Genomic DNA, 13,775 nt, shown 5'->3' on the forward strand with positions numbered 1-13,775 from the left:
TATTTTCAAGCAATTGCACACACCATACAACTCGCACACAAAGTCGTTTTGAGAATCGTGCGCATTAGTGCCCACAAGCGTATCCACCAGCTTTCCTCCCAGCAAAGCCAGCTTGGGCTGCTTGCTGGCGTTTGCGCTGCCGCTTCTCCCACACACAACAACACAAACATACGACGACCACCACCACACACCCCTTCTTCCCTCTCCCTCTTCAGCACGTCAGCGCTTCGTTTCAGGGCTGCTGCCGCTGCTGCTGTTCTTGGTGCTGTTCAACCAAGACAGGCAGAGAGAGCCGCAAGGAGAGAGTGCGCGCACACTCTTTCCCTTTGCTCCCTTGAGCGTGCGTGTGAAGGACACCGTGTGTGCGTGTGTCCTGCGCTGAAGCTCAAACACAAACGCTGAGACACAAAAGCAACAGAGAGGATACACGCAGTGAAGACGGTACGATGTGCAGCTACGCCACTGCTTATTGTTTGGATTTGGATCTGTCTTGCTTTGCTTGCGTGTGCACAAGCTGGAGTTTGACGTGAGCGCATGCGAGCACGAGCGCGGAGTTGGGGCGGGGGGCTGGCTTGTGCGCTGGTGCTTATGTCCACACGCACGTTTTGTTTGTCCAGATGCCTTGCTGGCGTTTGTTCGGACGCTCACATACGCACACGCATGTACACAAACATACACCACGCAAACGCCACGCACAATACCCACAACTCACACACACACACACACGCACACACACGCACGCACGCACAACCCCCACAACACACACGCAATCCTACACCAACACGCACACGCACACACCAACACACCGCCAACGTGACGCACGATACAGATGATGGGGCTGCAAGGGAGGCCTGAGCCTCCCTCCTCAGCGGCACGATGCACAGTGTGGTGGTGGCTGGGTGCCACCCTGCTCACCTCGCTAGTGCTGATGCCAGCAAGCGGTGCACACGGCACCATTGTTATCCAAGGCCCCGCCGTGCAGACACTGGAGGGCGGCTCCGCATACAGAGACGCTGCCCTGTGCAACCACGACCCCGTGAAGAAACCCTTCTGTGCCTACAAACAAGGCGGCCGATCTGATGGCCAGGACATCACCATCACCGGCCTCCCGCTCCAGTGCAGCACAACCACCGGCGCGTGCACCGTCACCGCGCCAACGGCGCAGTGCTTCACAGACGCAGACTGCCAAACCACGTCCCTGCTGGTCGATGGTGTTCCAGCCACAAACCCGGACGAGCCAGCCGCCATCGTCTACAACATGGGCCGCTACGTCATCACCTTCAAGGTCAACGGTAACAGCGAATCCTGCACGTACGAGAACCCAGGCACCAAGGAGCCCGGGCAGCCCGACTGCACGCGCATCCTCTACGTCCGCGACAGAACCCCGCCGGTCATCACCCTGATCGGCGACAAGACCGTTGTCCTGCAAGGTGGCGAGGAGTTCTCCGACCCGGGCGCCACCGGCCATGACGTCGTTGACGGCGCCATGGACTACATTGCCGACCCGCCCTGCCCCGTGGAGCGGGACGGTGACGGCAACATTGTCAAGTTTATCGGCTCCCCCGGCCAAATCTGCCGCTTTGTCACCACCGCGGACCTTGTCATTGACAACAAGGAAATCAAGAACCAGACCATCTACTACATTGCCCTGGACACCACCCTCAACTACCGCCAGGTGGAGCGCACCATCGTGCTGGAAGACACCATCCCGCCCGTCATGACCCTGTGCGGGCCGCACGACGTGGTTGGCGACTCCTCGCACGAGGCCGGCCAGGAGTACATCGACGCCTGGTGCACCCCAAAGGACAACCCCTGCCTCATGCCAAAGGACCGCCAGCTCACCATGCAGGAGTGTGAGGCAAAGTCGCAGTGCATGTGGATTGCCGGCGCATCGCTGGACGTGGACGGCTTCTGCCACCTCAAGACGAGCCCTTGCTTTGGCATCCGCGACGAGAACGACTGCAACGCAGACTCGGACTGCACCTGGTGCCCGCGCGGCGTCACCGCGTTTGACATTGTCGACGCCAACCCAACAGACGCCATCAAGGTCAACAACCCGGTTGACTCGCAGTCCCTCGGCATCTACACCATCACCTACACGCTCGCTGACGAGAACGGCAACGTGGCCACCCCGGTCACCCGCCGCGTGCGCGTGCGCGACACCACCGCGCCCGCCATCACCCTCCTCGGAGACAGCGAGGTGGAGGTGGAGGGCGCCACCTTCTACTTTGAGCGCTTCGCCACGGCCTCCGACTCCTTTGAAGGCGACATCACAAACCGCATCCTGCTCAAGGTGGACCGCCTGGGCAACCTCGACTGCACAAAGTCGCGCGGCTGCGGCGACCCCAACTTTGTGGACCCGTACGCCCCTGCCGGCACATCCTTCCTCCTCACATACTCCGTGGCAGACTCAAGCGGCAACTCAGACTCCATGACCAGCCGCGCCACGCGCGAGGTGACCATCATCGACACCACCGCGCCCGTACTGCAGCTGCTGGGGCCAAACCCGCTCAACGTCGAAGGCGCCACCGTCTACACGGAGCCGGGGGCCACAGCCACGGACACGCTGGATGACGACGACACGCTCTCGCAGTCGATCATCATTGGCGGCGACCGCGTCGACACCAACGCCCCGGCCTTCTCCTCCTTCAACATCTCCTACGATGTCAACGACGCAGCCGGCAACCCCGCGCGCTCGCTCTTCCGCGAGGTGGTGGTGGTCGACTCCACCCCGCCCGAAATCTCGCTCGTGGGCGACGCCAGCATCGTTGTGGACGCCGCACGCGACTACACGGACAAGAACGTCACCGCGGAGGACTCGCTGGACGGGCCCTACCAGTTTCTGCCGCGCTTCGCCAGCCGCATCCGCAAAGTGGTGCGCAGGCTGGACGTCAGCTGCAGCGACACGGAGTACGAGACGGCGCCACAGTCGGCTCTTGTCGCTCGCTCCTGCGCCCCGCTCACCACGTGCACCGCCGGCCAGTTTGAGAGCCTTGCGCCCACGCCAACCTCCAACCGCCAGTGCCAGGGCACGCGCGCGCCGTGTGCACTTGGCCAGGACTACGAGATTCGCGCGCCCACGCCCACGTCCGACCGCGTGTGCGAGGACTGCAGCGGGGCTCGCCAGCAGCTGGCGCCACGCTCCCTCTACTCCATCATCAACCGCACAGACTGCTTTGACGTGAACCCGCCCAACCTCGTTGTCAACGTGACATGGCCTTCCATGCCCGAACAAGACGACCAACAGTCATCAGCCGCCAGCAACGACAACAGCGACAACGGCACCACCACAACCACCATGAGCCCCAACACCACGCCACCGTTTGCCCACACCAAGGAGGTCAATGGCGTCGTGGTCACCACCATCTTCGTCAACGATACAGTTGCTTGGTACTTTGACCCGTATCTGGTGGACATTGTTGCGCTGAACGGCTACTTCAACTCCAGCACGGTGTTCAACCGCTCAGACTACCTGCCACCAACACTGCCGCCACCGACCACGGCCGCCATGCAAAACCTCACCTCCACCTCCACCTCCACCACCACTGCTGCGACGACGACCACGAGCACCACAGCCGATGCCAACGCCACGACCACTGCCGCACCCGTGATCACCCCGCCGCCTCGCAACATCACCATCGAGCGCTTCGCCGTCGTGTTCACGGAGGCCGGCGAGTATGAGTACACGTCCACGCTCAACAGCTCCCTGCGCGGCGTTGTGCGGGTGATTGACCTGCCTGTCTTTGACAGCTGCGACCTGGAGGCCAGCCCGCTGTTCAACCCGAACGACACGGCCCGCGTCGTGCCGCTCAGGCAGGAGATTGCCGAGCTGGAGGCCTACGCGCACCTGTTTGCAGACGTGTCCCTTCCCTCCATTGACGAGGACTACACGGGCCTGTGCCAGCGCATGAGCACCGTGTTCCTGCGCGACGTGCTGTTTGACTACGCCTTCCCGCCCGGCAGCGGCGCGCGTGCAGGGCAGCTGCAGCAGCTGCCGGCCAGCCTGCTGATTGAGGCCATTGACGAAGACCTGGGCAGGCTGGAGGCGCGCGCCGACGCAAACGCCGCCTGGCGCCGCGTTGTTGCCCCGCAGGTGCTCGCCGTGGGCGAGAACTCGCTCGTGCGCTTCATCCCATCGCCAAACCTGTACGGCCGCGCCACGTTCTCCTGGCGCATGGTGGACGGCAGCCGCGAGGCCGACGACTTTCTCGGCACGGGCCAGGTGCAGATCCTGCCCGTCAACGACTCGCCCACCATCACGGGCAGCGCGGCCGTCAACTTTGTTGACGAAGACACGCCCGTGGACGACATCAACCCAACGCGTGTCGAGGACCTCATGGCCTCGGCCATGGACAACGACCGCATCACGGACGCAAACGTCACTATTGGTGCCGCCGTTGTGGCCGTCGACAACCGATTTGGCACCTGGCAGTTTGCCTGCCCGCCGCCAAACGTCAACGGCGGCAACAACAACCTGCAGTTCCAGGCGTTCCGTGGCGGTGTTGCGCCGGACACGACCGTGCACACGCTGCCTGCGCCCACGGTGGCCACGCTGCTCGGCCCAGAGTGCTTTTTGCGCTTTGTGCCGGAGACCAACTTCAACACGGAGTTTGACCTGACGGGCGAGCCGCGCCCGGCCTCGGACACGCCCACCATCCAGGTGCGCGCGTGGGATCAGACGGGCGAGCGCATGTCCCAGCTACACGAGGGCGTGGACACCACGCAGGGCCCCGGCACACGCGGCAGCCCCTTCAGCGCCAACATCGCCACCGCAGGCGTCACCGTGTACCGCACAGATGACCCGCCCAACATCATCATCGCCCCTGGCGGCGCAGAGTACACGGCCACGTTTGCGCCGGGCTCCCTCACCCCCGTGGGCTTTGTGGACGACGACGCCCTTGCGCTGGAGACGCCCGATGGCCCGCTGCTGTCCGAAATTCGCATCCGCATCAGCAACGTGCAGGACGGCGGCGCCGAGGAGCTGCTGTACGAGACGACTGACACGGGCCTGGAGGTGACAGTTGAGCGCCCGCCCAACACCATCCTCGCCTTTATCCGCCTGGCCAACCGCGCGGAGTCGCGGCGTGACCAGCGCTTCTTCTTTGCCGTGCTCAGCTCCATGCGCTACATCCACCGCAACGTCAACGCCACCCGTGGCGAGCGCGTCGTCTCCGTGCAGGGCGTGCTTGGCCGCGTGCCGGGTGAGCCCGCCTTTGCCACCATCTCTGTCAACGCCGCCAACAACCCGCCCCTGCTAGACCTCAACCCGGCCCTGCGCGGCCACGACACCTTTGTTGTGTACGCATCCGACGGCACGCCGTCCACGCTCGCCCCTGCTGCGTCGCTCATTGACGAGGACAGCGACCCCATCACCGAGGTCACCATCACCATTGAGGGCGGCTTCCTCCCGCGCGAGGAGCTCCTGCTGCCCACAAACATGACCGGCGGGTACGTCGTCACCACCAGCGAAGAGGACGGCAGCATCACCATCCGCCCAGCCCCGGGCGTGGACGCGGGCGCGCTTGATGCAGACAAGCTGGGAAGCCTGCTGCGCCAACTCGAGTACGTGTACCCGGCGCCACTGCCGCCGCCGCCGCCCGCCACCACGACGATGCCCGCTGCCAACGCCACCACAACCGTGCCCAACAACGCAACCGTGACCAGCACCGTTGCGGCGAACATGACGACGACATCAACCACCACCACGACCACAACAACAACAACGACCACAACCACAACCACAACCACGCCCATGCCCATGCTCATGACCACGCGGCGCGTTGTGCTCACCGTGTCGGACGGGCGCGACAGCACGTCCTCGCGCGTGCACATCTCGCCCAGCATGGCCGAGTCCCCGCCCTACCTCGACCTGAACGGCGAGCGGCCGGGCGTGGACACCGCCGTCACCTATTCCGAGAGCCAGGGCCTGCTTGCCCTGGCAGACTCTCCATTTGTGCTTGTGCCCGGCGGCCAGCCGCTCGCGGAGGTGCGCGTGCGCATCGCCTCGAGCCCAGACTGCCTCAACGAGCGCCTGGTGCTGCCGGACGAGATTGCAAATTCGCACTCGTTCAACTTTGCCAACTTTGACGTGTCCACGGGCAAGCTCGTGTTCCGCGGCAGTGCCACAACGGGCACGTGGGCAAACGCCATCTCCTCGGTTGCCTTCGTCTCGGACGCAGCCACCCTCTCTGGCACGTCGCGCACCGTCGTGTTTGAGATTGTGACGGATACGGGCGTGGTGTCCAACCCGGCGCGGGTGATCATCTCGCTCACGGCGTCCAACGACGCGCCCGTGCTCAACCCCTTTGGCGGCCCGCTCTCGCTGTCCGTGACGCAGGACGTCTCCGACTGGGACAACGCTGGCTGGCCCGTGCGTTCGCTGATTGACGAGGCGCAGCCGCTGTCGTACCGCTCGCGCGCCGAGCTGCTGTCCTGCGGCACCGCCGGATGCACGCACGCCGCGGCGCAGGGCCAGTGTGCCGCCAAGGGCCTGCAGCTGTGCACGCACGCACAGGTGTGGCAGGCGTGGCCCAACTTCCCCCACCCGAACGCAGACGGCACCGGTGGCAACGAGGGCGGCGACGACGTGGTCGCCTGGCTCTCCACGCCGCAGAACGGCACGCAGAACCTCCCCTCCCTCTCTGCGCGCAGCATGCAAGTGGGCAACGTGCTGCTGGAGGATGCCTCAGCGCTGGACTCTGAGCACGCGCAGGTGCTGCACCTGTACCCGAACGCCGACGAGCCCCGCTTTGCCTTTGCCCTCAAGCGCGACAGCCGGCTCGGCCTCCCCCTGTGGGCGGCCTGCTGCGAGCTGCCAGAGAGCGAAGCGCCGGGCACCGCCGGCCTTGAGGCCGTGGCCGTGTTCCGCACGGCGGGCGTGACGGGCCGCGTCACCTTCCGTCAGCGCGCCCCGGGCGCCACCACGCACGTGCACTTCAACCTGCGCGGCGTCGGGCGGCAGCTGCGCGAGTACAGCATCTACGCCGGCCAGACGGCCGCGCCCACCTCTGCGGACCGCTGCGACACGGTCGGCTCCATCTTTGACCCGCTCAACCTGGGCCGGTGCGAGCAAGGGGAGGACGACGCGGCATCCTGTGCCATTGGCGACCTGTCCCGCCGCGTGGGCCAGTTTGCTTCGGACCAGTCGTACTTTGACCGCTACGTCACGGACGCCAACTTGCCGCTCTTTGGCGACAACAGCATCATCGGGCGCTCGTTTGCCGTGCTGCGCAACGGCCGCCCCAGCGTGTGCGTGCCCATTGTGGTGAGTCGGCCGTCGCGCCAGACATATGCCACGGTTGAGATGGACGACGAGGTGCGCGGGTCCGTGGCCATGCAGCAGTTTGCCTCGCAGGACGGCACCCTCACCCAGACGCTGGTGACCACCAACCTGCGCCTGGTCAACCCGCCCTCGCTCGCGCCGCAGATTGTGGACTGGAGCCTGGTGTCCAGTGCGGACGGCACGTGCGCGGCCGCCACGCCGCTGTTTGATGTTCCGCTCCGCGTGCGCCAGCCCATGTTCACCTCCACCGCCCAGGTGTGGGCGCCCACCACCAGCGCGTGGGTGCAGCCGCTCGAGGCGCAGGCAAACCAGGGCAACGCCTCCCTCCCCGTGGCGTGGTCCACACTCGCCCTCGACCTTGAGCAAGACTCGCTGTGCCTGGATGCCATGGCCCAGCTCAACCCGCTCGTGCTGGCAGGCAGCGACGGCGACGCGGGGAGCGCCATGCCACGCCTGTGCGTGTACGTGGACGCGGACGCCAGCGCTTCAGCGTCAACGAGCGCTGGCACGTGCGATGCCGTGTGGGGCCAAGCAGGAGCGCGCCTGCGTGCTGCGTGGTGCCAGCCACCGACGTGCACGGCGGATGGGTGGTGCAGTGTGCGGGACGCATGCGTGTCGGCGTCGACTGCGTTTGGCATTGCCACACCGGGTGCTGGTACGTCCGGGAGCGCAGCTGAGGAGGCCAGCGACGCAGCCAAGGTGGCGGCGTTTATGTCTGCCGCCGTTGCTCTGCACCCGGGCACCGCCGCCGCCACAACGGCACACGAGCGCACCAGCCTGTACACGGCGCGCCGCACCATTGCCAACACCAGCACGCTGTGTGCTGGGTTCGTGCCTGGGGCGGAAGCGTGCCCCGCCAACGCGGATGCGTGCGAGGCCGGCGACTGGACGGCCCGCTACGGGCGCCTCACCCTGCAGCCCATCAACACGCGCTTCATGTCCGCGCGCAACCTGCCGTTGCTGTCGAGCAACGACGTGTCCTCTGTGCTGCCGCCCCCCGCCTTTGCCTCCACAACGCCGTCCAAGGCCTCGCTGCGCGTGCAGCGGCCAGACGGCACGTACTCGTGCGCGCCCGTGAAGGAGCAGGTGAAGCCGCGCGAGGTGATTGCCCGCGTCGACATCAACGGCATTCAGGGCTTTGTCACCTTCTATCAGGCGTCCCCAGACGCGGCCACGCAGGTGAAGGTGGAGCTGCGCGGCACGGGCCTGGCCCAGGACAACAGCCTCATCGGCGCAAAGATGACCATCACCAGCAACGCCGTGAACCTGCAGGGCCTGTCCATGTCGGAGGTGTGCAGCGATCTCGGCGATTTGTTCCACCCGGACAACACCACCCTCACTGGCACGTGCAGCGCAGGCAACCTGGCCTCCTGCAGCGTGGGCGACCTGGCTGGGAAGCATGGCGCGTTGCCCAACCAGCCGCCCTACGAACAATACTTTGAGGACAACGACCTGCCCCTGTTTGGCAAGCGCAGTATTGTGGGTCGCTCCATTCGCCTGATGCAAGGCTCCACGCTGCTTGCGTGTGCGCCCATCCTGTACGTGGACCCCGTGCGCGTTGCACGTGCCACGCTGCACTCGCCCGTGCACGGGTACGTGACGGCGTTTCAGCTGCGCGACGAGGCCGACAAGACGCTGGGTGATGCCAGCGGCACCCACGCTGCAGAGACCATCTTCATCGTGGACGTGGCGCGCTCCGATGTCAACGCGACGCAGGGCGCCCTGGACGTCGACTGGGCCGTGCGCGAGTACGACAACGCGTGCACGTGCCAGCGGCTTGGCCCCGCCCTTGCGCTGACCACGACCGGTGAGGCCGTGGGCGACCTGTCTTCGGAGGTGGGCGGCGTGCGCATCCCAGGCAGCGGCCAGGCCAGCGCCCGCCAGGTGTTTGCCTCCACGCGCCTGTCGCTGTCCATGCTCTTGAACCAGTCGGTGTACTTCTCCAACGACGCGTGCGCGGTGTTCCGCGAGGTGCTGCCTGTTGAGCTGGTGGCCTCGTTTGACCGCGAAGATGTGCACGGCCACGTCACGCTGCGCCAGGACCACATGCTGGCGCTGACGCAGGTGACGGTGACGCTGGCTGGGCTGGAGGACCGCGGCAACGGCATTCGCGTGGAGGACCGGCGCCTGCTGCAGACACTTGACGACGAGGGCACCCCGCAGCTCGACTGCAACAGCGGCTCCACCATCTTTGATCCCCTGAAAATTGGCCGCCTGTGCGACAACCGCCTGTTTGCCTCCTCATCAGACGTGTGCGCGCCCGGTGACCTGAGCGGCCGGCACGGCGGCGTGGACCGCCTGCCATCTGCCCGCAACGTCTTTGACGACTACTACCTGAACCTGTACGGCCCCAGCTCGCTGGCGTCGCGCGGGCTGGTCATCACGGGCTCCACTGTGCTGCAGCAGCTGCGCAACCGCCCCTGGATCTGCGCCAACCTCGACGCAACGGAGCCCGCCGCCGCAACGCAGGCCGCTGCCGTCTTCTCCCCGGCGCAGCCAGAGCAGGCGCGCCTGCACGCCGCACACCAGCGGCCCGGCGACGTCGCGGACGGCATTGACGGGCAGGGCGACGGCCGCGGCATTCTGTCTGGCTGGCTGCACTTTTCCAAGCCCACGACCGCCGCCACCGCCGTAGACGACGACGACAGCGCCAGCCCGCCCACGCTCGTGTCCTCGTACCTGCAGCTGAGCGGCAGCGCGTGGAGCGTGGTTGACTGGTACGTGAGTGCCTCGGAGACGTGCGACGATGCCATTGCCGCGGCTGGCGGCAGCACGCGCGAGGACGTGTTCAACCCGCACGGCGTGGCAACCACAAACACCTCTGGGTACGATGACGACTGCGGCACAGGCCGCAACCAGCTGCGGTGCGCAGCGGGCGACCTTGCCAACAAGCTTGGCACGGACGGCCTCGCTGCGTCGTCCTCACCATCCTTTGGTCGCGCTGACGTGAGCACGCAGCTGACGGGCGCGGCCACCATCATCGGGCGGCCGCTTGTGGTTGTGGCGCAGCACGGGACGACCCAGCAGAAGGAGGCGCTGTGCACCGTGGTGCGGTCGTACGGCGGCCCCAAGGTGAGCGACATTGACACGCCCCGCGAGCGGCTGGGCATTGCCGTTGTGGCGACGACCAGCGACCACGGCACGTGGCAGCTCTACCGCAACGAGGCGCAGGGGTGGGTGGATCTGCCGGAGGTGGCCTTCACCAACGCCCTGCACCTGCGTGCGTCGGACACGAACCGGCTGCGCTTCCGCCCCGAGACGCACTTTAGCGGCGACGAGGCGTGCGGCGTGTGCCCGACGCCGCGCCGCAAGAGCTGCGTGCCCTGCGCGCTCAACAGGACGGTGGGCAGCCTGACCTTCTACGGGTGGGACGGCAGCAACGTGGTGGCGGACGGGGTGCGCTTCTCGCTCGCGCTGGCCGGTTCGTCGAGCTCCTACAGCAACCAGTCCAGCACGGTGCTGGTGCAGGTGCAGGACGCCAAGGTGAACGAGACGGCGCCGCACGGCACGTCCTACGAGGTGCTGTTTGATGTGCAGGACAACGTGGGCAACCAGGCTGAGACGGTGACGCGCATGATCCGCGTGGAGGACAGCACGGACCCCGTCATCACGCTTCGCGGCGACGCCATGCTGAAGCACGAGGCTGCCACGCCATATGTTGACGACGGCGCGACGGCCTTTGATGCCCACGACCTTTGGGTGAGCAACAACGTGTTTGTGGAAGGCATTGACGGTGACGTGCCGGCGTACCCGACGCCGCCCGCGGCCATCTCCGTGCTGTCATGCGACCGGGAGAACGACCCCCGCCTGGCCCTGCCCACGTACCAGGACGAGTACGGCCCGCTGTACACGTGCTCGCTGCCGCAGGACATGGCGCAGGAGCCGTTCTTCTGCGTGGAGCGCAGCGAGCCTGCGGCCACCGACCCGCTTCTCCAGCGCAACGGCGGCGGCATTCGCCTGCAGGGCAGTGGCCGCGTCAACGGCTACACCATGCCGTGCACGCTGACGGGCAGCCGCCTCACGTGCTTCTCCAGCGACACGGCCGCCCAGAACCTGCAGTACCCAGGCACGGCCACGGAGCGGCACCTGGCCTGCGCTGCGCGCGTGCGCACGCCGCTGTGCCAGTACCACGACTACATCCTTGCCACGCGCCACCGCTATCCCGTGAGCGGGGAGGTGGACGTGTACGCGCCGGACGGCAGCACGTTCACGCTCAACTACACGGTGGCGGATGCTGCAGGCAACTCGCACCTGGTGCAGCGGCAGGTGGAGATTGAGGACACGCGGCCGCCCGTGCTGCGCCCCTTCAACCAGGGCAACACGCTCGAGTTTGTCCGAGAGAACGGCGTGGCGGCGGAGCCGTACAACCCGCACGACTTTGCGTGCGCGTCGACCATCGCCAGCCGCTTCACGGAGGCCAACGCCAGCATGATCCACTGCGTGTCTGCGCTTGACACGCTGGAGGGGGACCTGAGCTGCGACGTGACGACGTCCGTGTACGTGTTTGGCCCCGGCAGCGGCATGCAGGAGCAGCTGACACGCTTCCGCCGCGCAGCAGAGGTGCACAGCAGCGAGGAGCTGTTTGTGCAGGTGAGCGCGTCCTGCGTCAACTGGAACTCGTTTATCGAGCTGCCCTTCAACACGTCATCGACGCCGACCGACCCCATCTGCTTTGATGCGATGGGCACGCTGGACCTGGTCAACGCAACAGCGCCGCTCAACACATCGTACCTCATCACGTACACGGTGCAGGACCACTCGCGCCAGCAGCACCGCGTGAGCACGCAGCGGCTGCTGACGCTGGTGGACGAGCGGCCGCCGCAGGTGCGCATCCTGAGCGACCCCGTGCTGTTTGTGGACTACCTGACCAACTTCACGGACGCCATGGCCAAGCAAGGGCTGGCCGTGTTTGACGAGCACGATGGCGAGATCACCACGGCCATCCAGGTGGAGTCTAATGTGAACACGGCCGTGCCGGGCAACTACACCGTCTCGTACACAGCACAGGACCTGTCTGGCAACCGCGGCGTGACGGCGACGCGCATTGTGGTGGTGCGGCCGCCGGCGGAGGTGCAGCTCATGCGCAACCAGAGCACCGTCTCGTACGGCCTCACGCTCCGGTACATGCGCCCCTCCGTGTTCAACACGTTTGACGGCCACACCACGTTCCGCTGGGCGCTGTGGTACTCTGTGCGCAACTTCAGCGACGCCTTCTCCGACCTGCGGCGCAGCGACATTGTGCGCCTGGACGCGCGCGGTGTTTCCACGCCCGCTCCCCGCGCCCGCCGCGACGTGACGGCAGAGCCCGAGAACACGGCCGTGTCGTTCTCGCTGGCCACCCCGTGCGACCGCGCGGAGGAGCTGGCGCAGGTGCTTGGCCTCGTGGTGCGACAGGGGGTGCTGCTGTCCAACCTCAGCGTGGCGGCGCCGCTCACGTACGACAACGTGTTCCCGAGCGTGACGGGCCAGCCTGCGCTGGGCCTGGGCATGTGCCCCGTGGTGACAACAACCACCACGACGACGACAACCACGACGACGACCACGGACAACTCGACGACGGTGGACCCGACGCTCAACAGCTCGTCGGGCGGCTCCAACGACGCGGTCATCATCGTGGCTATTGTCATCCCCGTGCTGCTGCTCATCATCGCGCTGGTTGTGTTTGTGTACCGCGCGACAAAGCCGAAGAACCGCCTGGACGCGCTGCTGCAGTACCAGGAGGCGCACGAGCTGTCCCACTACGGTGGCGTGCCTGGCGGCCCCGCCGGCGACAAGGGCCAGACGATGGTGCGTGTCGGCAAGTACAACGTGGAGGTTGACACCAGCCCGCAGCTGCAGAACGAGGACGTGTATGCGTTCCACACGCCCAAGAACATGACGCCCGGGCAGGCCAAGGCACAGGCGACGGCGAAGAAGGCGCCGCCGCCGCCGCCAGAGGACATTTACGAGGACGTGGACCACAAGAAGTCCACGCTGCGGCGGCCAGGGGATGCGCTGCAGCCCAGCACTGTGTTTATCGAGAGCGCGCCGGAGACGTACGAGGCGTTTGACTCGAGCAACCCGGCATTCTCCAGCGACGCTTCGCTGCGGCCCACAGGCTTCCAGCACACGGATGACGACATCTACGATGGCGTGGACGGCGGCAACATGGGCTTCAGCTCGCACGACAAGTCGTCCAGGACGGGCGACCTGGCCAAGGTCACGGAGGAACTGTACGAGGTGCAAGGAAAGGGGGCGACGCTGCGCAAGAAGCCGCCTGCCCCACCGACGGTACCGACTCCCGTGGCACCAGCGCCCCTGGCACCGACAAGTTTCCAGCCCACGGAGGACGATATCTACGATGGCGTGGATGTTGCTGCTCCAGCTGGCTTCAGCTCGCATGACAAGTCTTCTCGCACGGGTGATTTGGCCAAGGTGACGGAAGAGCTGTATGAGGTGCAGGGCAAAGCGTCCACACTTCGCAAGAAGCCACCGGCACCTGCGCCAGTACCCG

The 13,775-nt window shown here is 66.1% G+C and overlaps 1 protein-coding gene across 1 annotated transcript in view; it reads left to right on the forward strand.

The window, feature by feature from the left end:
• Positions 1-76: 76 nt before the first annotated feature.
• The window catches only part of PTSG_05242 (uncharacterized protein), a gene marked incomplete at its 3' end in the record, with an annotated part of 16,124 nt that continues 2,425 nt past the window's right edge, over positions 77-13,775 (forward strand). Inside the window, exons 1-2 of the mRNA XM_004993761.1 lie at positions 77-441; positions 830-13,768. Coding sequence (XP_004993818.1) covers positions 830-13,768 — 12,939 coding nt within the window. The 5' untranslated portion in view covers positions 77-441. The remainder of the gene's footprint in view (positions 442-829; positions 13,769-13,775) is intronic.

Source organism: Salpingoeca rosetta, assembly GCF_000188695.1.
Source record: "Salpingoeca rosetta unplaced genomic scaffold supercont1.12, whole genome shotgun sequence".
Taxonomy (NCBI): Eukaryota; class Choanoflagellata; order Craspedida; family Salpingoecidae; genus Salpingoeca; species Salpingoeca rosetta.